Source organism: Anticarsia gemmatalis, chromosome Z (genome assembly GCF_050436995.1).
Source record: "Anticarsia gemmatalis isolate Benzon Research Colony breed Stoneville strain chromosome Z, ilAntGemm2 primary, whole genome shotgun sequence".
Taxonomy (NCBI): Eukaryota; Metazoa; Arthropoda; class Insecta; order Lepidoptera; family Erebidae; genus Anticarsia; species Anticarsia gemmatalis.
Genome location: NC_134776.1, coordinates 17,457,363 through 17,481,831, shown reverse-complemented (window position 1 = coordinate 17,481,831; position 24,469 = coordinate 17,457,363). Strand labels below are relative to the sequence as shown.

General features: G+C 35.5%; 1 protein-coding gene across 2 annotated transcripts; it reads right to left on the bottom strand.

Annotated features, from left to right (window-relative positions):
• Positions 1 to 944: 944 nt before the first annotated feature.
• On the bottom strand, positions 945 to 23,717 carry LOC142986546 (uncharacterized). 2 transcript variants are annotated; one of them, XM_076135062.1, is made up of 2 exons: positions 23,571 to 23,717; positions 945 to 6,182 (listed from the first exon to the last, which is right to left on the bottom strand). In XM_076135062.1, the coding sequence occupies exons 1-2, from the start codon at positions 23,614 to 23,616 to the stop codon at positions 5,527 to 5,529; spliced, it is 702 nt and encodes a 233-aa protein (XP_075991177.1). In that variant the 5' UTR covers positions 23,617 to 23,717; the 3' UTR covers positions 945 to 5,526. The 2 variants fall into 2 exon arrangements, with proteins under 2 accessions (XP_075991177.1, XP_075991178.1); XM_076135063.1 differs by lacking the exon at positions 23,571 to 23,717 and adding an exon at positions 10,874 to 11,103.
• Between the last annotated feature and the right edge of the window lie 752 nt (positions 23,718 to 24,469).

The following is a 24,469-nucleotide window of genomic DNA, read 5'->3' as shown; positions in this document are numbered from 1 at the left end:
ATAAGGCTCTACCCCCTTTCCGAGTTAGTGGTAAATTGACTAATTGTAACGACTATCACAAGTGTCAACATTTGACCTGAATGAATATTTGATTTGATTTTGTTCCTGATTTTCTGTTAACAATTCCTCAGTGATTGGTCGGAGTTAAGAACTTGAGGTTATAAACCTCCGCACCTTATTGTGCTCACACTTAGACACTATAAACAAAGTCCTGCAACATTTGCCTTGTTTCTATGAAACCGGCCGCCGTAGCCGAATATCGATCTGGAGGATATTATTATTACATACGTTTATAATATATTATCAGTGCCAACTTAGCGGCTAGTTCAAATTTACTGCTAAAGATAATGTCATGTCTGATTTTGCATTTTTATGAGTCAGCAATATAAATGGGTTACTTATAGAATCATTTCGGGCATTCGAATCCGATTGCAGTCGGTATTTTTTTATAGCTTTTAGTGTTGTCCTCCTAAAAGTGTCAGTGATGTCCTCCTAGAAATGATCTATTCATAAAGTCGGTTTTTTAAATTATTGTTCGCCTTTGAGACGATAATTTTATATTTAGAATTACTACTTAGTAAAAGAAAGAGTCCACCAAAATGATGTGTAGTGTAGTGCTCGTCGAAGGCGAATGAATGAAATCGCACTACAGGATTTAGTTATGAAGTATAGCCAAGTCAAAACGTGTCATCCTCTTTATTACAGTCATAGAGATTGTGGTGCGATGACTGTGCTGATCGCCCCGCTAGTTGCCCATAATTCCGAGTGTTGTGAATTCGATTCCCGGATTATGTTAGCAGAAATATGTAAGTAGGTATATGAGTGTACAACTGATCGGAATGATTCCTGTTTCGGACTAGTCCATGTATGAAAGGAACTATTCTTATGAGGAAAGGTAAAGGTTTTGTGTATACTTAAAATATGAGAAGAAATAAAACATCATCTCTTTTACATCAATTTATTAAAAACTTAAGACAACTAATTATTGTCAAACGCAGCTTTAAAAAATAATAAAAAACAAAATTCAAAGAGAATTATCACAGTGCTAAAAAAACTTAATGGCTAATTTCTACAACAACTTAATTTAAATTCGCATCGGCTTAAGTACAACCTGGTTGACCAACATAACTCAAAGTTTCTTAAACTTATTGTCAAACACACACTATGAAAAAATGCAAACATTTTAAGAGATACTACGCACTGTCGACTAATCGCTGTTAAAATCGATGGTGTTATATTACGCTATATTGTTATAGACGCTAGAAAAGTCGCCGAACTGCGTGCTTTTGCGGCGACTGTTTAAATAGGTATTTTACAAAAAAGACCTTTTCAATTTAAGCGCATAAACTTTCCTCTTAAATCACTCTATCTATTAAATACATCAAAATCCTTTGCGTAGTTCTAAAGATCTAAGCATACATAGGTACAGACCGCGGAAAGCAACTTTGTTTTATTCTATGTAGTAAATACGAGACTGAATTTTACAGCGATTGTCGACAATACACAATAGCTCTGATACATATTTTATAAAAAGAAAAGACCCCTGATCGTCAAGGTACATGATCTTCGAATATTCTTTTATTCGAAATATTGGCAACCATCGTCCCAAGTAGGGAACTAATTTCGGTACTGACAAGGACAGAGGTTACTACTAGCAGCAAAGTATAAAGCCATATAATTGGAACACAATGTACATTTTTTTTGGCGGGACTTGTAGTGGTAGTGTAAATATTATGTTGCACACATTCGGTCATTATCTGAATCATTAGTTTTTACACGGTCGAAGAGATTTGTTTCTAGTTGTGGTGATGGTAAATTGATGTGTAAATTAGTAACTAAACAATTAGTTTATTGATGAAATTCAAGAGCTTGTTCAACATAGTATTTGAGGTTTTACCGTGGTAATAGAGAACAGGTTTGATTGTATTTTGAAGGGGAACTACCAGACTGACAAATATAATTTCTACAGCTTTCAATTAATACATCACACATTAGCATGGCGGACTCAAAGCCCAACTGCTCCCTCATTTAAGAGGAGACCCTAACCCATCAGTGGGACAGATGCGTATTAAAAAAATCTGTAATTACCAGTTAATAATGACCGAATGACAACATAATATTTACCCTAACAACCCCATTAAAGGATCCCTTTATTTTATTGAAGGCAATCCCCTATTCAATTGTGAAAATGGGCAACCGTGACAATAGGTTGCTCAAACCGCATGAGGGTGAGATTTGAATCGCTCCCATGAGAAGAGAATACTCCAATCGCGTAAAGGAATTGTGTTTTCATGTTGATGTTTAAACGAAGCGATGCTATTGGTGGTTCTCTGTCCCGTTTGTTTATTTACGCTCCTTTATTAACAGTAGGTACTTATGTAAGTATATACATAAGATGAAAGAATGATGAAAAGAGACTAAAGGACTATTAGAAATCAGAAGAGGAAAGTATGTTTTAGTATTGAAAATGCAAGTGTCTGTTTGTTTTTAAGACAACTTTTATGGTTTAACCGATAGATAGTTGAAATCCCGGGGTAGACTTACAGTTTCTTAAATTAACCCTTTAGTGTCTGAAATGTAATGATTCTGTACAAGGATGTATGTGTATCTTTGTACAGCAAAACCGAAAGGGTCATCCAGTCAAACAATCAATTTTGAGGATTGCAATTTGGGAACATTGCTGCAAGGATAATGAGCGATAGAAATGTGGAGATTGGGAGAGGTACAGGTTTTTTATTGCTAATTAATCTGCTGCATATTCGCCATTGTTAAGGGATATGAGTGGGGTTTTTTCGCTAATCTGTTCGTTGAAGGATATATACGGGTATAAAATCTCCGTACAACTCTTTCGCTTTTGTTGATTGTTTGCGAAACGTACATTTTATTTAAAGAGATGAAAGATAACATGTCAAAGTCATCGATCGAACATGGAAAAAATTATGAGCATTTCGGTTTACAGGTAAAACTGTATTTCTATGGAGGAAAACTAGTAATGAGTAAGAAATCCTGAGAAAAACTAAGTTTCAGTGTAGTTCCTGAAGAATCTTATTTCTATTGACAACGAGATTCGGTTAAACTGCAATACAGATTTTTTATTATCACACGAATAATTTATTCCAAATTCTATACACACGTATGCACTAACACTTATAATGTTTTGAAAATGAGGGCCGTAACTGACTTTTGTCAAGTTTTTCAAGTCAACATATTTGGAAACAGCAAACAAAATGCTATCTAATGTCTTTACTCCCGGAGGTAAAGATTCTTCTGGGAGTAAAGATATCAAAAGAATTTTAACTTTAACTACCACATACATATTTTTAGTTAAGTTTCTGCACCTAAATAGCCTTAATTACAGCTTTTCGAGTAAGTATAGGAGCAGAATACATAAAGAAACTATTTGTAATATCTGCGGAATGATTTAAAAAGTTTGCCAAAGATTAGCCCATGATATGATGCCTAAAAGAACGTTTCCTTTTATATGGAACTAAATCAGGGCTTTTGTTATACCTTAATTGTTTTGAATTTGTTTAAACCTTTTAAAAACAGAGAGGCGAGTACTGCCTAACCAAAATTGAATTTACTTTCGTGATATGAGTTTTTTAATATAACATGAAGACTACCTATATCTTATAATTAAGACAACATTAATCACACGACATTAAGATTATCACGGCATTTTAAAAAGTGCCGGATAACCTATCCGATAGATAATGGATTTTACGAATAATTTACACAGCCTGATAAGAAAACTGAGACTTATTCAGAGGCGATGAAAAGAGACAGAAAAAATTAAAATAAATATTTAGGAACAAGGCATGAATACATTAATTGTTTTACTAATAAACGTCGTATATGCTCTACTTAGTTATAGGTATAGTGTTTTGTCACTTTCAATCAATTTTAAAACTGTATATGAGTGAAAAAGACAGAATATTGTAAAAAAGTATACACGACGATTGTTAGTAAGTCAGTTGAAATCGATAATAAACAGATTAAAGATATTTAAATTAAAATAAATGAAACAAAAACAGTCACTCGCTAAAAGATAGTATAGAAAATAGCAGAAAATAAAAGCGGGAAAGTAAGCATTCTTTCATAAAATCGTTGTTTTTCTAAAGAGAATTGTATGCACAATAAAAGCTCTATTTACAGTCCGATACACTAAATATATACAAATCTAAAGCACTTATTTAATTACGAAACAAGCTAAGACGGCTCTTGTCCGTCTTTTTTAAAAATGGCGGATTCAATCAAACATCACACAATGACGAATTAAATTCGAAGGGATGAGAAAATTAACGGGTTTAATGGTGCCTGACAATTAACGAGGCTGCGGAGCGGGGATATCAACCAATAGGAGTGTACGAAATCTCCGCTCTTCTCAAATAGTCCAATCCGATTGGTTGATATTTCTCCGTTTTTCCGCAACCTCGCTCCGTGTCAAAAGCGGCCTTAAAATGGGATAATTTAACCATAACTAATCTGAACAGCAGCAATAGTAATGAGAACTATTTAAATAACAATGAAGAAGTCATCTTTAAAGATATGCATTATTTTATAATTTTGTGATACCTATGTCATTTATATTTACAAAATGGGATAAAAAGGCCTATTAGGATTGATTTATAGAGGAAATTGATAATCACCAATTCGAAACAGTCGGCTTTAGCCGTAATTATGAATAAACAGTCATAGCAAACTTAAAACAAAACACACGTAATACAAGTTACTTCAATTGATAACCATCTAAATTAATAACGGAATGTCAATTTCAATAATATATAATAATAAGAATAACTTATAAAAGCTTTAGGATAATAACAAAAAACAGTTTATGCACAGTTGAAGTAACTCAAACATACCAAACAATAAAACAACTACCTAGCTTAAATAAGTTATGAGTAACAGAAATACTTTCTTTAAAATTTTAGCCTTTTAAATATCATACAAGGTTTCCATAAAACTTGAAATAGATATGAACATGAACACCAAATTGACGCTCTAATACAACAATCACAGTTTCCTACTGTTTTTTATTTCTTTTTGTATTTTTTTATGTACCTGGGTACCTACACATTAAATCATGGCGTTACTTACAAAGCGATAAAATCAATGGCACGGAACTAAAGTATAATTACGAAATCGTTAACATCATGTCCCGAAGATACCTGCGTTAGAAAACAGCAAACAAAAATAGTGAAATTTTTCAAAGTCCAGCAAACTGACACATCGCATTGCGCTTAGCATTGACGACATCGCTGCGGCTTGGGATGAATTCGCAAAATGGCAGACAGTAGCAGTGAAGTCACAGCTGGTGCAATGTGATATGTCATGCTTACCGAGACGTCCCACCTTGGCCTCCGCTAGGAGGTGATAACAGACAGAACTGCAACATAAAGCAGTAATAGCTCCTCACATAATCGTAAATTCGTAACAAAATACCAATTAAAACAGACTTTGGAATGATAAATCAGTCTCCGCTTCAAAAGCGGTAAGCGAAAGGATTAATAAATAACGAGTGATTTAGGCGGGTTGTGCGCGGCGCATGTGCGTCCTCATGTGGCGCGTGATCATGTCGCGGCGGCATGCGGCGTACGGGCACGTCGGGCAGCGGTACGGCTTCTCGCCGGTGTGCGTGCGCTGGTGGGTGGCGAGGTGGTCCGAGCGCGAGAACACCTGGCCGCACGAGCTGCACGCGTACGGCTTGACTCCGCTGTGGAGGCGAGCGTGGCGGGTGAGCATGTCGGAGCGCGCGAACCTGCGCCGGCAAATATCGCACTCGAACGACCGCGCAGACTCGGGCCTGCTCCGATGACGAGATGCGATGTGCTTCGCCAGACGATCATACACGCTGAAGGTCTGGCCGCAAGCCTGGCAGGGGAACACGGGTTCAGGAGTGGCTCTATGTTCCGACTTCAGGCTCAGATCGAGAGGGGCGTCCTCGTCCTCCTCGGGTATCTTGGAGTGTTGCAGGTTTAGTGGTGCATCGAGATCTGGCATGAGCCAGCGTGGTGTCGGGTAGTGGTTATTGTTGTTAATCTGGACGGAGAGCTTGTCCAAGAGGCGCGAGAGACGGCGGCGTTTGTTCAGATGACGCGGACTGCGCGGGCTTGCTGCCGCGTCACCCATGCTACCTTCTCTGGAGCCGGTGACGCCCACCTGGTACTGCGGATTCCAACCTGCAACAAACAAACACACACGTTTTTAATCATGATCTTTGTTCTCACCATGGATTGTCCATACTTTACAAAAAGAAAGACAACCAATCATGCTTGGAAATCGGAATGACATTAATAAGATAACTATTTGGTTGTTAATATCTCTGCATTGTATGCGCTAATATGTGAAATGCTACAATAGTTACAAATATTTTACATAGGTATACATAGCATTATTTCTTCCACGTAATAACTGTAGTTTCAGATACCAAGCCCACGTTTCACATTTATGCTTAGTTTAACCATTTTCAAATTATCAAATAATTATCTTAAAAAATTAGGAGCGTAATAATTCATCTCCAAGATAATGTAGAAAATAATAAAAAAGTGGAGTCAATGATAACATTACTTAGTAAACGTAATTGCTAATTAGTAAGTAATATCTACGGCCTTCTCAGAAAATGTGCACAAATATAAAAATAATTAGTTCATTTTCAAGAACTATCCTAATTAGCCAACAAAAGTATTATATTTTATTTATCTCGGAAGCTTCTGGTTCGATTACGACGAAATACAATGAACTATCGTTTATCATTCATAAGGTGCGTTCATGAACTCAAGGATATAAGGACAATTACACACTGAACAGTACTCATACAAGGCTCTCATCAACCTTTAGAACAAGCTTTAAACACGTCTGTGGGCAGGTGATAGATTTTTTGTTATGTCATGACATGTCGCAAATAATGATACTATTTATCATAGTGCAGCTTTAACGCATCTGTCTTTTTGTAGATGGGCTAATCTTATCCCTAAACTTCTATTGGCAATTGCTTACAAAACTTGAACCAATGGCATGTCTCCGTAGGGGCTTAACAAAAGTCCCACGCGAATACATGCACGCACAAGACCTTTTTTTTTAAAGTACCTATTCAGAGGCGTTAAAGATTACTTAAAGGGGAGGCACCCTATTTATTACGATTCCTAACGGCTAAGGAACCCGACTGACAGCCATTTGAAAAACGAATAATGGATCCGGAATTATTTACGAACTATTGTTAGATTGCGGTTGTTGTTTATGACTTTTTCTTATTTTCTTTGTTTTTTTTTTGCAAATATTTATTATTATAATTATTTTGATACAATTAAGATTACAATAAAAATCATTGGACATCTCACACACGGTTATTTGATTGCAAACTAAACAGAGCTTGAACTATGGTAACCGAAATAACTGATAATCATACTTAATTTCAAAGCCTTATTCAATAGTAGTTGTTCTCTAATTAGATACTTTGTATGCGTACTGAAATACTCTGAAAGCTTCATCTACTAAAACCATAAATGGTCTACGAATGTTCAAGATATCAATGCTGCTGTTTATTCTTAGTATTCATTCTTAGGCATACTGGGAAGGCGCGGGCATAGTCAGCATTCAGCATAGTTCAAATCATCGTTATAGTTAGTAGACCTACTTCTTCGAGATAAAAACTTTTTTGATTGTGGATGGCTGACACTTTAAAATGTATTTCAAATTTTATTCCAGGTTGAAGCACAATCTTAAATATAAAAAATTATCACCGAAATGTATGTACGCGATAACTTTTGAACAACTAACATAAATTGGATAATTCTATGTTAATGAGTCTGTAACTGTAACGGCTCAACTATTTTTGTTGGTGATGGGTATACAAGTAAGTTTGTAAACAATGGTTTTTTGTTTTCTGTTTCTGCTGCTCCCGTAAATGGCGTCATTTAGGGTGGTCACTGAAAACCAGCGCTGTGTTGTGGTTTGTCACAACCAGCATAATGCTGAGTGACCTCCCTGTTGGCACACAGGACGCTGCTTATTTAATATTAATATTATTGTGTTTTGATATGGTTTCTGTGTGTTTCAATAAATACTATTTTCTTTCTTTCTTTCTTTCTTTCTTTCTAATTCGACTCAATATTTTGTAAAATTGTTTTTAAGGACCGCAAAGGTTTTATAAATGTAAAAAAAAAAGACACGGGAAAGGTTTTAATGGAGAAAAATTTGTGAGGAGCTGCGCGGGTCAACAGACTAGTAAACAATATCTAACACATCGATTTTACGCACATAAGACCGTAAAGTCCACACACACAGTTAATTTGAAGTTTTCGTTTAATTAAACATGGAACTAAACAAACTACAAAATTATTATTTATTACCGCATATTGCAAAACTTTAATTAGATATTCTATTTAACGTGTCGAACTTCATCGAAATAACAAATGCTGCACATAGTTTTCCTACCGACCGGTATATTGCCTTAATTTCCAGGATTTCTAGCTTTATTAGCTCCGAGAAATCCATGTTTATTAGGTTTTAATTAATTATTATATTTTCAATAGTTTAGAAACCACTGGATGTGCGGGTTTGAGTGAAACATTTAGTTTGTGTACGTCAAAAATGATATTTGAGTGAGGGAGACTTCAATTGATAAGAATTCGATTTATGTATACCCATTGGTATAATAATCATAGTAAGGTGGTTATTGCATTATTTGCGATTAGTTATTCATTTTGTTTGTGTCTAATTTGTTCAATAAGTAGTCCATGACATAGCCTGCGAGAGAATCAATTTTATCCATCGGTAAGAGTCCTCAGAAAACAGGATGAACTTTCAAATGTTTTAGGGTAGTATTTTGAGAAAGAAACGAATGTGAAGAAGTCAAAGAACTTGTCAATCAGAATTTTACCCAAGTATCTATTAAAAACTTGATCTTGAAATTACTTATTGGTGGAACAATATTACGTAGACTTCCAAATGCATAGTAAAATTACCTCAAGAAGTCATTTATGTGAAGGGTAAGAGGTTCCTATAAAATAGTCGTCTTTGATTAGACACAGAGTCTATTTTGGGTTGTATAAAATTAAAAGCACTTATGGACTTTTTAATAGAAATATGAAGGTGTGGACGTATTATGGAACGTGCATATGCATAAGAAAGTGGTTTATCGGTACTTATCAAAATCGTGTTCGGCAACGAACATATTTGCCCAGCAGCTTGGGGGACTGATGGTCTAATACCTCTTTTATTTTGGGACTCACCTATTCCCAAGGGTTCCTAATTTAGCTTTTTTTTGTAGGTTTTCCACTTTTCTACTTCGTAGGTAGGTAGGTATGTCGAATATATGAACAGTTGCAGGCAGGGAGACAATCGGAGAAGTTTCTTTTTAATGAAAATCCACATTTTTATATCAGGTCTGTGCTTGGGGTCAAGAGAACTTCCGATAAATATCTTTATAGGTCTTTATAAGATATGGCTGTGTTGAATTCCAGTTGCAAAGTCGGTTCAGAACTAAACGCTTCTCGGCTTCTCGTAGTCAAGATCCTTTGACCTACTTCTAGTTCTTGCTTCACTACTTGATGTTATTATTATATGAAGATGCGAAAGCTTATTTACTATGTCTGTTACCATTTACTCATAGAATTCTAGTAGGTTTTGGGACATAGATCTATATTAATATTATAAAGCTGAAGAGTTTATTTATTTGTTTGAAGGCACTAATCTCGGGAACTACAAGCCCGATTTGAAAAATTATTTCAGTGTTAGATAGCTCATTTATCGAGGAAGGCTTTAGGCTATATCATCACGCTACGACCAAAAGCAGAGTACCGGCAAAAATGTTACAAAAACGGGGAAAATTATGACCATTCTCTCTTATGTGACGCAAACGAAGTTGCGCGGGTCAGCTAGTAATTTATAATTGGGATTAACACATAGTAGTTTTTTTTCTTAGTGGCGATTCTTTGCACGTAGTAGTTTCTATCACAGGATTGTTTTGTAAGGAAATGATGTCGTGGGGGGAAGCTGTCATATATTTTTTTGGATAAAAATGTTTTATGTGAGTGATCGATGATGGAAAAAACAGCCTTAACTCCAATAGATAAGGTGTATCATCTTATAATGAATTATGTATGTATTACAATTTTGGCTGTCGTGTGGAACTGTATTGGCTGCTTTTTTTATGGAACTTTTTAGTTGTTTTTTGGTACTACAAAATTAAATGTATTTACATAGTATTGTGTCTAGATTATTCTGTTTCTTATTTTTAGGTAATGTTTTTATGTAGAATTTTTAAAGTTTCAGGGTTGATAATGTAATTTAGTTTTTATAATGTTCGAAGGATATGACAGATTGTTCTTGTGTTCAAGATTATAGGAACATGTCTTTTTTTGTTCTTGAAGAGTGATTGGTCCCTTTTTTGCAATATCGTCCTTCTGTCTGTTTCTTACATTTATAAATCAATGTTTACTTTGCAGCTGCAAGTAAGGCTTGTAATTATTTTAATTACAGCTCATACACCTCTGTGGTGCTTAGTATATTATTATACTGGATATCTTAATACTACTTGCACTTAACAAATTCCACCACATTTTCTTATTGGAAAGCTTCAACAGTATTCAAGTTGGTATGTGAATACTTAAGTTATTTTATTTCAACAATCCAAACATTGTACCGTGTTGCAAAGCTCTCAGAAATACATCTTAACCGCTAGTTGGCATACACACATAAATATTTCAAATACCTTGTATCACACTAACTTCTAACCCCACTTGATTTCTCTACACTAACTAATTATTACATAGCCGCTCAGCCAACCTGAACTCAGGTGACCACCTAGTCATATTCCTATACAGTTACTTCCACCCGATAGTCGGATAGAAACACAAAAAACGATACGTACATTTCTCAATAAGTCCCAAATACAGTATCCAAACTGGAAACACAGATGCATCTATCAAACTTCACTGTGAAACAATCCTCAAGTTAGGTGTGTATTTTTGATGCACTTAGTTTTAGCACAAGAGGTGCGTGAGTGGACGGTAAGTAAGGTCGTCAGGTCGTGTGACCGGTCCCACCGCCCCCGCGCACGCTGTAATCAACACTTATGAACGCACGTCCGTCCCGCTCCGCGCGCCGCGGCCGACTGCCGCCGCCCGCGCACCCGCACCTGCGCGCGCGCCGCGAAAACATTGCGATGCATCCACGCATGCGCGTACAGCTCGTAGCCGTATTGTACCAACTAAAACAGCCGTTAACTAATAAACATATTAGTGATTAATACGCTAGCCAATCAAGTGTCGGAATTAGCCACGCGATGAATTCTTGCCTTGTTCTGCGACTCAGTGGACAGATGCATTCGGTCCCTCCTTATTAACTGTTCATAATTATTGACGTCATTAAAATAACGATACGCGTGACTGGCATTCTTTTGAGTCCATGCCATTGGCACCCAGCTACCTACTTACTTGTTACTTGTCAAAAGTTCAACTCTTGCCTAACTTGCCTTCTAGGTAAGTATTTCGATATTATGATTTATTTCAACAGTTCAATATAATTTTTCTTTCACACAAGAATACTTATCCAAACTCTGAATCAAGAAGTGCACAAGATTTAAACCTTCAGTGCTTAAAACATATGCTTTGCTATTGAGATAACCAACCACCTTGTGGACTGTATAGTCTACATGGAAGACGTAAGAAAAATGGTAGTGGCTGTGAAGTACGGAGTTCGTTTCCTGGAACGGTCAAAGTGCTAATGGTTTTTACGCAGTCTGAAGTAAGACGATGTTACCTAATTAAGAAAGCTATAATAAAAACTGCTTTTCCATCATGGGCTCAATGGCTCAATAGTTAAAGTATCGTACGAATGAAGAATCGAAACCCTTCAATTACACAAGCTAACTAGCTACATTAAACAGGTCGTGGGTTCAAATCGTACTCATTAACCTGAAGTGAACCCATCTTTAAATAAGACTTGCCTTTGACAGTCTTTTTTAAATTAAACAGGATTCTATATTCCGTAGTATTACTCTAAGAAGCCGTAGATTTCCACTTGCCATTTCTCCATAGGACCAATTTTATTTGTGGTGCACACAAATCTATGTAGGCTGATGGCAATTTGAATCTGATGCTTGTATGTTTGTAAAAGTCCCTGCTATACTTACAATATTCTTTCTCACAGTTCTTCGTTCGTATGGTGTTTCTTTAACTTAGTGTCAAAGTTATTCAAACCCGAAAGGAATTCGACTTGGGTCAGCAATAGCTATTTTAAATGCCCTCCGAAGCACAGAGATGTTCAGCTCAAACATTACTAAGTGTTAATCTATAAAATGACCGCGACAAGAGTTGCTTAACCGACAGGTAAATGCCATATGAACGCAACTCATGGCTACAATCGCCCCAATAAAACAGCACAACAATATTATTTTCTGTTAAATATAAATGGACGATGTTATCAACATTTATTGAGTAAATTCATGATCATTAGAGCCGTTTGATGCGCGATGACCGAGAAAAGTGCACAATTAATTAGTCCACGAGTTCATGGCACATATACGGGTTGTTATTGTAAAATTGACAAAGGAAGGCCGTTTGTCTTCTAGGAAAAATCACCTTTTGTTTACTTTGAAATTGCGATTTTTCAGGTAAATTTTAACGGAAATATAATATTTAATTTTTGAGAAGAGGACAATCTACTTTACGTACACAAAGTAAGAATATATAAAAGACTTTCAGGTACTAGGGTTCCTAGTAAGTGGCGTTCTTGAAACTCTTTCTATCAGTTATGAGATTCTCTTTAAAACTTAACGTTAATACGTGAGACGAACGTTATACCTGAAGATGAATGAAGGCTAAGTAGTACAACTACCCCCGGTTTCTGAGGTACATTTAGCGGCAGTTTATATATTAAATAGCGTTTTTTCATATGAGTTTAAACGCTATTAAATAGATAAACTACCTGGCTTAAGGAATGACTCCTTAGATGGGTGGCCGCATAGTGGTATTTGAACTGAGCGTCTCCGTGCTTCGGAGGGCACGTAAAAAGTCGGTCCCTGTTGTTTTCAATAAGATAACAGTCGTTAAGCCATGTCAAAGGCCTTCGGGCGGCTTGAACAACTTTGACATTAGGTTGACCACTGACCATACCACAAATGAAATGAACCGCTAAATGTACTTCAGAAACCGGGTGTTAGCTGTAATACACCCACCATTTCAATGATAATATTGTCAGCCTTAAATGTAGCAGCGGGCGTGCATATTGCCAAATACTGGGCACGGACTCATATTACTTGAGAATACTCCAACAAAACATTATCAAAACATTATTAGTTTTTCTTTAACTCAGTAATCGAACACAAAACGGGTCGTCGCTTTTTACCGCTGGTACAACATATTATTTCGACTTTTCAACAACCAATGTAACTCTGGCCTGTTTTAATTTAAACCGTATGTAATTACAACTTTAAAAGTATCCCTTTGTATGGCTATTTATCCAATAATTTACAGGATGAAGGCGTTCAGGCATATTTATTTACTCAACTCCAGGCAGCGCAATCTGGTCGTTATATCAACAAACCTGGATAAATAGTATAAGTATGCTTGATCGTGTTAAACCTCATGTATCTATGGAAAACGGAACATAATATAAATGACTTAAATGTTAAGTTTTCAATGATTTTGACTGTACGAAAGCTCAATTACGTCATTAAAAAAAAATTACAACTATTCTCAATTTCGCTCTTACTCGACTTTTTTTTTTCTTCAGTACAGCCAGTATCAAAAGAACTTTGTCTATCTTATTTTCGTTCACATTGCACTGAGGACATAAGACGATGATAATACCTCTGTTCTTTTACAGCACCTCAAACAAAACTTTCGAACTGTTTTTATTACTACACTGAAAATGGTAGTTCTTTGCATAAGAAGACTAGCTCGATTCTCTACTACTATCGACTACCGACAACCGGGTATCGAGAATTAGCTATCGAGAAATTTTCTATGAATCTGATTAGCGCCTCTACCGGGCTCCGTAAGAAGTATTTTGGCAGTACATTTTAAATGTCAAACTTTCGATACTCGACAGTACAAACTATGCTGAATTGCGCTACTGATCCCTTGCTTTTAGAAGATATGAAACTATTTTTAAGTGACATCTATACCCTTCCGTAGTATAGTCGATTGATAGTTATTTAAGGTTCAGAGTAAACGAATTTGTGACCGAACCCAAGCCGTTGCTCTAGGGCCAAGGGCGTAAAGGCTTCCCCGACCTCGGTGCCGGCCGGACGTAACGTAAACTGTTTAACTTGAATACGCCTACCAGTATTATGTTTAGTCGCCAGGAAATCTTAACTGACATTTATACAACTGTTTAACTTAAATAATCAAGGACAGCGTGTCTATCTATCTATCCGTAAGTTCGCGACAAATTTCAGCTGAAGAGCTTTTTTAAAACTGCTGAGCATAGAATTTTCCTGATAGTACAACACAGTTATTTATAAGAAGGGTTTGAACAAGCCAAGTACCGCGATACCATTTCATCAACTTATTTGTCAAAACTCCATTAGTTAATCTCTGAGTTACTACTTGTCTAATGGTAGCGAAACACCTTCAATTGTTTCATCTGTAATTTATTCACAAAAGCATTATTTTAGCACCGATACAACAACCCACTAGATCCGCTTGGAATTCTTCTTATAATTTAGTATTTTTGAATGAACAAATAATAATAAACGTATGAATAATTTTGCGGTAATACTATACTAGGTACTTATTGATAATTAAAATTAGATTCCGATAATATTAGTTTAAATTGTCCTGATTCTATGTAAACTAAGGGTGGTTACGGACTAGGCGTAAGTTTAGTCAGCCTGCTTACCTATAATTAAAATCGATTTTAGTTATTTCAAAACTATTATAATCATCATTAGCTAAAAGTCGTCCTCGTCCACATCGTGTCCTAGGCCATCTGTCTGTCCTAGGCCGACAAGCCATAAATAAGAAAGACTGTCTACCGCGTATCGGTCGCTAAAGTCCGTTGGATTACGGCGGCTCAGTATAAAATTATTATTATTATCAAAACATGGCCATGGATTAATTTTTGATGTAAAATGTTTGTTTAAAATGTGAACGAGCCACTTCACTGACTGCGGTTCGATTCTTGATATAGATTTATTTGTTATTTCGTAATAGCGGGTAAATGGCAGGATTAAACTACCACACTACTACAGGAGTAGCTCTTTGCGGCTCCAATTACCAAAATTATTTCAATTCCCAAAAATATTTATTAATGCTTTGTTTGTTATTTATGCCAATGTTTATCGTAAACGCGCAAAGGTACAGAACAATGGTCGAAATACTAAATATAAAGCAAAATACAGTTGGTAATGGATACAGGAATATAATCCGCAAAGTTAATATGACAAAGGGACTATTCTGTTGAAATATCAATACTTAATGAAATGACAAACAATAGTTCAACATTAAATCTCACTGCCGTAATGTAATGCAACAAATAATTAGTTAGCTGAGTAAAACGAGATTGACGAACTGTCGCCTAAATAGATTAAAAACGGCGTAGTGAAAATAAATTATATTTCGACTATTTTGTTAAACAGTAACTGGAAATTCTAGAATGTTGTGTAGAGTGTGCATCTTTTCCGATGCATATGAATAAAAGTAAAATATAAGTGTTATCATACACCAAGTATAAACAAACTACAAGCAGATGCAAGATTCTATCAACAGACAGACATACAATTTCTACCCTGTCGAAAGGAACTCAGGTACCCGTAGGCGACTAACATCGTCTATTCAATCAAGCAAACGTCTTACTCCTTTACATTTAATTTCCCAACTATAAAGGGTTTAACTCATTATCGGCAGAGACAGCTAATCATAGCATTTGATTTTATAAACGAAAGACGAACGCAAGATCGCGTCGGGAACAGACACTTACTGAATGTTGAAGCCTGTCAATTGTAGCAAAGCAAGGGATATATTGGGAGAGAGATGTAATAGACAAAGCTTAGCTCGTTTTAGCTTCGCTTAAGAAGCTAGGGTGTCTTAAACACAAGCTGTGCTATTCGTTCGATATGCTCTAGAGCAGTGATTCCCAACAAGTGGTCCGCGGACCACCAGTGGTCCGTGGAAGTTAAAATATAGTCCGCGAATGATGTTAAAATTCAAAATTTTGTGGATGATTATTACACTTTTTTTTTAATATTCTTACATAGTGGTCCCTGTTAACAAGAATATTATTAAAGTGGTCCCGGCCTAAGAAAAGGTTGGGAACTCCTGCTCTAGAGTATCGCTTCGTTTCCAATGTGGCCTGAGCTTTAAGTCAATTCGCACCGTCGACTAGTCACTAGGTAATTAGATCCGTACTTTGTTTGGCGATAGTCAGCTCTGTCTGGGGTCGCTAGACAAAATAATTTGAAAAGAGTTGGTACCGGAGATTGGATTGGGTTTAGGAAAATTTGGACATGTTTAAGTATAGACAGAAATGTTGTGAAAAGCTATATTTTATTTATTTAATATTTTTAAACTCTTCCCCCAATTTCAACGTCTTAGCATGTCGTGTTGCGTTTTAATATAGAAACCAAAAGTCGTCCAATTCTCTAGACTTTTACAGTCTGTCGACAGTGCGTTACCGCTCTTAAGTATTTATGAACCGTCTCAGTCACTACCGTAGGAGGAAAACTCCGTATAATTTTCTTATGAACATTTACAAACCAATTTAATGTTTGTTTGGCTTTTAAATATATCCTTTCAGCTCCTTTGAGAGGAAGTAGTGGTTTCTATCTTTGAATGGTATATAACTGTGCTAAGTACCTGACGGTTTACGACACACAGTTACAGAAAAAACAAGTGGGTGAGAAGTGTATTTCTACTCACTATTTTGTCCGCGCGTAAAGATCGCATGCTAAAAAGTGTAGGTACTATCCTACTAATATTATAAATGCCAAAATTTCTAAGTATGGATCGAGGTGCGTATGTATGTTTGTAACTCTTTTACGGAAAAACCGCAGGATGGATTTTAATAAAAAAAATTATACTGATAGCTTATATATAACCTGTATAACACAAAGAAAAAGAAGGATTTGTACTCCGGGTTTCTTTTTTCACGTGGACCATATCTACTAAAACCATTAAACAGTTTTTAATCAAGGAGTAAAAGAGAAACTTTAACATTCATTCATAAAATAAATTTCGCATACATTGGTAGTGTTTAAAAAATACCTTGCTACATTCCTTTACCGGGCTCCGGGCTTTCCGAAACATATTTTGTCTGTTTCAAAATTGGCACCGAAATATCAATCAGATGAATGCGGTAAGACTATATTACCAGATATTCATATTAATTATTCCTTTGACGTGCATTGTTTTCGCATATTCCACAATTATTTGGTGTCCAATATTGACAATATTTCGCGTGTTTTCATTACCCTGTCATAACATGGAAAATGTACATTTGTAATTGTCACAGAGTATTGAAATACAGTTGGAATGTCGTGATAAAAATAGTTTAACTGAATATTTTCGTCATTAATTTAGTACGCTGTGTTTTAGTGGAATATGAACTGAATAAAACAAAACAGCATTGATGTTTTCATCTTAAGTTGAACTCCTTCAAGTAAAAATAAAAGCTGGTGAGGGAAGCTCGATCCTGGCAACAAACCCCCTTGATATCGTATTTTCTACCTTATCCTATGATCGCAGTGTAACTTTCAAGCTACTTATCTAATAAGATTTTCTTCACTTCCCTTTTCATGTTTTCAAGGATCTATATCCTGGTTCCAAAAGGGCCTATCTCTTATAGTGTTCTAAAATAAGATATGACTTTTTCAAAATTGCGTATTTTATTGCAGTTGATGGCAATATTTCTAAGTATGTAGTTTGATAGACCCTTGCGTGCTAATAAGAATCATCTTTTATTGTTTTAATCTAGCGTTACGATGCGTTTAGCACTGTAGTTAAGCTAGATACTATCATTGCCTAGTGTATTGGTTCGAGTTCTTTATCATGTTTTTCGGTCCAGTTGTATTTTTGACCCAAGTATGTTTGATTGTTGAATGAGAGCTGTTTAAAAGGACGATAAATTAATATCCGAAACGACTCGTGCGTAGAAACAATGATAAAAAAATCTATACAAAAATAGTTAAAGTTTTCTAAGAATTGTTTGGTCGTGTATAATTCTAAGGATATTTGAGTACACTTCTCGCATTATTATGAGCTTCCCACGCAAAAAACTAACAAGGCGAAATTATTGTTTCTTTTTTTATACTCTTTTAGACGATCCCAGTAATATTTGTCATCAAACAGGGATATTCAGAACAAGAAATATATGACAAACTTTTATCTATCCTTAACTAAAGATAGGATATTTGCACCTACATTAACATAGAGTTAATAAAACCTGCAGTCCTTTTTGTCGGATAATCTGTTTATTGAGGGAGGCTCTATACCAATACGCTACAAACATTAGGAGCGGAGCTGCAACGAAAAATGTTTCAAAAACGGGAAAATTATGACCCATTCTCGCTTATGTGACGCAAGCGAAGTTGCGCGGGTCAGCTAGTACCTAGATAATATTCCTCATTGATTAATGGATTTGGAAAAATCGTATTGAAATTAATATGTTACCGAGAATTGCTGTTAAAAATCCTTTGTAAGTAATACTGTGGTTTAAATGTATTTGTAGAATAATCTAGAATTATTGGAAATCTATCTTTTATGCTATCTGTATTTATCAACTGGACTGAAAATTTTAATGATCATCCAAAACACATTGGACAGTTTATGTTTTCTATTTTTACTTTAAAGATTAATTTTTTTTTTCAATCATAATAGTTTACGGAACATGACCACTAAGGGAAAGTTTCACGGCGTTCGTATAAGTGTAAGATTACTTATCCGATAGATAAAGTCGCAGTAAATAAAAGAACTGCCTAAATTTCGGCTGATAAGCTAACCGAGACATATTTAGATGTGATAAATGCCGAAGTCGTAGCAAATTAGAACAACAGCCGAAATTCCGCCTGATAAGCTCTAACCGAGACTTATCCAGAAGTGGCTCAAACCATTAGTTATAAATTACATTGCAAACATGGGAATATTTTTCTTATTAGGTTACGCAAAAGTTCCTACCAAGTTTGTGGGCCTGTTTATCAGAAGAGGGGTTGAATTTTACTGTAGCGCAAGCCAGCGGGTGGTCAGTCACTCTTTTGTGAAAGAGGAGGGTGTCACCACTTGCAAGAGAGGTTACCTGCTTTTGGGGTACTGGTTCATTGTGCTGCCCGTATGAACTATATTTATCAAGTTTATAAAAAAAGCGAATTATTCTTTAGTAAGATTAGATCTGAGCGTGTTTGACTGTCGATCACGGCGTCTTTGGTTTGATTCCTGTGTCAGGCAAAGAGTATTGGATTTTTCTGGGTTCTTTTAAAATTTTCTTATTGGCATAGCGTAGCCCTGGATTTTGGTAGCGGCAATAGGTTCGTGAGATTGCATGGAATTGTCATCGTAAGTGGCGAAACTTAGGTGTTTTGCAAAACCCATCACAGTCGGGTGTTAAAGGTGACATGTTGTAAGAATAAGCAGACGAATAACTTTGACATTTGGCAAATGGGTCAATGTGTTTACCCAATGCGCAATGGGAGCATGGGATCAGAGCTTTTCTTCGAAAATATACACTAATTAACGTTTCTCTTTACACATGCCTTTGATGACGCTTAATAATATGTTACTTCATAGGTGACAATTATTTTAATAAAAATAAATTTTCTAAAGAGTACTACTAGTTTCTGCTCCGCCTGTTAATCGAACTCACGAACCCGCGGTGAGAAAGACAAACGAAATTTGCCGAATAAGGGAAGTTTGGATTTTAATAGCGGATGCAGTAAGCATAGTGATCGACCTTGCAATAGACACCCACTTTATGGAAGCGACGACGCTCCGGGCAGGAAGTCAACAACCTTTTTACATCACCCTTGTTTTTCCCTAATAGTAAACAATGTGTATCACTATAATCGGGCCGTTACAAACATGCGAACTACGACATAATCAAAATAATGAAATGAATGTGACAATGTGTAAGTTTGTGCGAGCGAGACACTCAAATGACATGACTTAGTTCGCACGTTTGAAATGGCCCGAATATAGTCGTAATATTATTAAGGCCTAGAAGAACTTTAGCTACGATCGAAAAGTTATCGGTGCGAATTTCATTCCTTTTATAAACCACTGCTAAATGACGTATCCGACTGCCGACCGAAGAGGTCTCGACTGCGATACCCGGATCGGATAAAATGCAATTGGCCCTTTTCTAATTTATATCTGATTATTCATAATAGTAGTCTGGAGTTTGGTAACGGGCCCGGTATGGTATATGACAAAAGACTCCCTTGTTACGTAGGACTAAAATTGTTAATGGCGAAACGCGGGTGTTATTCGTACATCACTGCCTAAAACTTCGAATATAACAGACGATGTTATGTATGTATGCTACTATGAGCTTTCTAGTTTGAAAATAACAAATATAAATCTTTTACAGCTTAAAGCCTACCACTGGTAACGGCTTTTAAAATAACAGTGAAAATCACAAAATTCTGCCTATACATGGATTTATTCTTTCTACTAACTTTATAATCGGCGGCAAATCGGCACTTCAGTTACGCGTTTGTTTTTGTCGAAATATGAAACATAAAGGTAACAGGAAATTCAGTAATGCATGCTCTCCTTCGCCTCTTATTCTACTAATTAATACTGGTTGCTAAGGAAGCCGATTGTCTGTCTCAATGGGGTGGAATAAAGCCCTAATTTCTCCTCGTATTCTCAACCGAACGATAAATTATTGTGTATTCTAATATTAATGTGTATTGCTTAAATCCCTGACTAACTGTAGTATAAATATAGACAACCGCTCTTTAACTAAACTAATTATTAAGTTATTATATCTAAGCCTGCCCAGGAAAAAGAAACAATTAAAAGACAGACAAAAACGTTAGAAAGCAAGCTTTAACTGTCTCTAAAACAATGAAAAACGCTATAGAAACTAATAGTTTGGTAACTGACGAAATCGATGTGAATTACGTACAGATTTGCCCATAAATACAGGTTAAACAATTATTAAATCATTTATGTTATCCTATACATCCGATTTCAGAATATTTTTTTTACCTTAAATATTATTTTACATCGAAAAAATCACTTGATATTATAAACGATGCAATTAATTGTACAGCAATTTTGCAACGCAGGGTATGTTGGACATTATTTTTGTACCAAACCGGCTTTAAAAATTTATTTTGAGCAAGATAATTTCTACGAGCTCATCATCTCATTACTAAAATATAGAAAAGTAAATTTATAGCAAATGAGGCCTGTAGAATGCTAATAATTGTGAGACACGGTACTAGGAAAATAGAGATCGTTTTATTCAGGCTTCCGGTATGTTCCACGACCAATAAAAAAGCGGCTTTTCTCCAATTTCCATCGAACCATACAAACTTTATCAATACTGGGTTCGATTCATACACATATAGGTTCTATTCGGTAGGCCAAACACAATCCTTTAACTGTTAGCGTGTGAATATGAATTCTGAATTTTACAGCAAACAACATAAAAAAAACGTGGTTACTGGACCGTGCCGGATGGCAACATATGTATAAAACTCTCGAATAGTCTTAAAAATAGACGAAAATCTGTATTAGCGACTGAGCGGGATTCGTACCTACGACCCACGGCCGCGAAATACCTTTGATATTTACTATTGCGCAAAAAATTCAAGCATACGGCCGTTACAAATAAAGGAGATATTGAAATAATTCAGCACCGTGACCAATGTAAATGTATTGTTAAACATATTAATTGTAACTTATCAGAAAGTTACTCCGACGTTTTAACAGAAAACTAAATAAAAAATACACTCAAATGCCTTCATCGAAAGTAATATGAACAATAGAATTTCCTTAACACCGATTTCTCTACGAAGACATAATAAATGTATAGACAAGACAACACTTACCCCGGCTTCTGAGGTACATTTAGCGATAGTTTATCTATTCAATAGCGTTTAAACTCATATAAAAAAACGCTATTGAATAGATAAACTACCGCTAAATGTACTCAGAAACTGGGGGTTAGTCCAAACACTGTGCAAGATCTAATAGGGGTTTAAAGTTCGAGACCGGTTTCGAATTAGCTATAATAATTACCTGTAACTATGTACGGGAATATTCTGCTTTCAGGAGATGGGTTATTATGTTCTATGGTTGCAAACGTACGGCGGATGCATGTTTGGTACATCATCTCATAAAGGAATTAAACGGGTGTTGAACGTTGTTAGAAAATCCCTTCACAGTTGTAGTAGCACTCGAAATATAGTGCTGGTAATGTGTTTTGTGTTCAGAAACTTACAGAGCGAATAGAGCTGCCGAATCTATACTAATATTATAAAGCTGAAGAGTTTGTTTGTTTGTTTGAACGCGCTAATCTCGGGAACTACTGGCCCCAAAAATTCTTTCAGTGTTAGATAGCCCATTTATCGAAGGAGGCTATAGGCTGTATATCATCACGCTGCGACCAATAGGAGCAGAGTACCAGTGTAAAATGTTACAAAAATATGATTATCTTATGTGACGCAAGCGAAGTTGCGCGGGTCAGCTAGTATAATATATCTATTGATCTGAACAAAGTTATAAATTGTACTATTTTTTATTGACTAAAACAAAATAATTGAGATATTTTTCTTATACATAACGACGATCAATTTAATTTTAAAATTTTATAAGTATTTCAAACTATGACTAACAATAAAATAAATACAACATAATTACAATTAATAAATAAATAATCGCAAAATATAACATAACTAATAAAATTATCCACATATAGGTCAGCAAGAAAATACCTCAACGACATGAAAGAGTGCTATTTCATAAAAAAAATCTTCATTTTATTGAATTCTAATTAGAATTCATTATGTTAGTTATATCAAATTACTATAGAGAGTTAAAATAATTTACTAGCAATTAGTGCACTCAATACAAAAGGATTCTTTAGATTAATTTAGGATTTCGAAGTTCGACCACAGTTCGAAAGCTCTCTCGTAGAGGCTGCCCGTAGCCGGTAGTCTTTGTTATAGTACTACGGACTTTGACAAACAAATTACTCGGTCAATTTCGAAGGATTAAATTAAATATATTCCAAGAAAAGTACCAATATTATATTTGTTAGCTAAAATTTTGATGAGAAATAGTAATTTTGTTTTCGAGTCTATATTTTAAATCGTCATCACGATTTTTTAAATAAATTTATAGTAGAATTTTTCGATTATTTAATTTATACACGATATTAAAACGCGCGACCACTAATTTAAGGCACTTCACTATTAAACTGACTTTACGAAACACCAAATAATTATTTAAATCACTACACTATTATCTATTCAAATTACAAAAAAAAAACAACTAAAAGTAACAGCACTGAAATAATATAAAAAGGAAACAGCACTAAAATATGAATAAAATAATATAAAACAAAACTTAACGCAAAAAGGAAACTAGGAATAAAAAAATGAGCGAAATCTTGAAACTTACCGCTTAAATCTAGGAGCGCTCTTTGTTGGTTGATGAGCGCGTTCATGGTTCAGCACTTCAGTCACCCGAACCACATTGAACAAATCAGGCACTTAACAGTTAGTTGGTATCCGGCAGTATCCACGAGTGGAATGCGATAGTCGCGACCGTTCCCCGGAGATGCGTATAGCGCGGTGCGCTGCCAGCGAATGAGCCGAATCACTGCAGGCCGCACGGGGAGAAAAAATAAATGTCCAATCTTCGAGATTTAAGGGAGTGGACAGATGCATGGCGTGGGAATAAGGGGTGACTATGTAGGTGTGCCCCCTTTCTTAAACTTAACACCGAATATAATTTTGTAAAAATACACAAAGGACATTCAATTAGTATAGTGATTTTTTTTTTATTAGTCTCGGATTTATTTTTGGATTTAATAAACAGTTATAAATGTAGAAATGTCTAAAACAATATTTTCGTGTAGTATAATGTGAAAATAATTAATTTACACGTGACAGCAACCATTAACTGAAGAACTAAAGATTCAATAATTGGAAATATTTCATAGAAATGTCTGGTACTTTTTTGTCTGTTTCTTCGTAATTATAGCCGTAGTTCTACGTAGTTATTATAAAAGTACGGTGATAAGCGTTTGATTATTACAACATATCACAGGAAATGGGGACTATAGTCTATAACAGAATTTCCACTACTTTTTATCAATCTTCCTGACATCAAAAAGGTTATAACCGTATAATAAAACTGTTTAGTCCGATATCCGGGCCGGCCGAAAGGATGTAAATATTTCCATATTTATTTCTAGAAGGAAAAAATATTTCGCTGGTATGGTCTATTAAAAAATACCAGGAGAATTTGCCTCCGAAAAGTAAATAAAAATATTTGGAGTAAGCAAACGTTTGTTC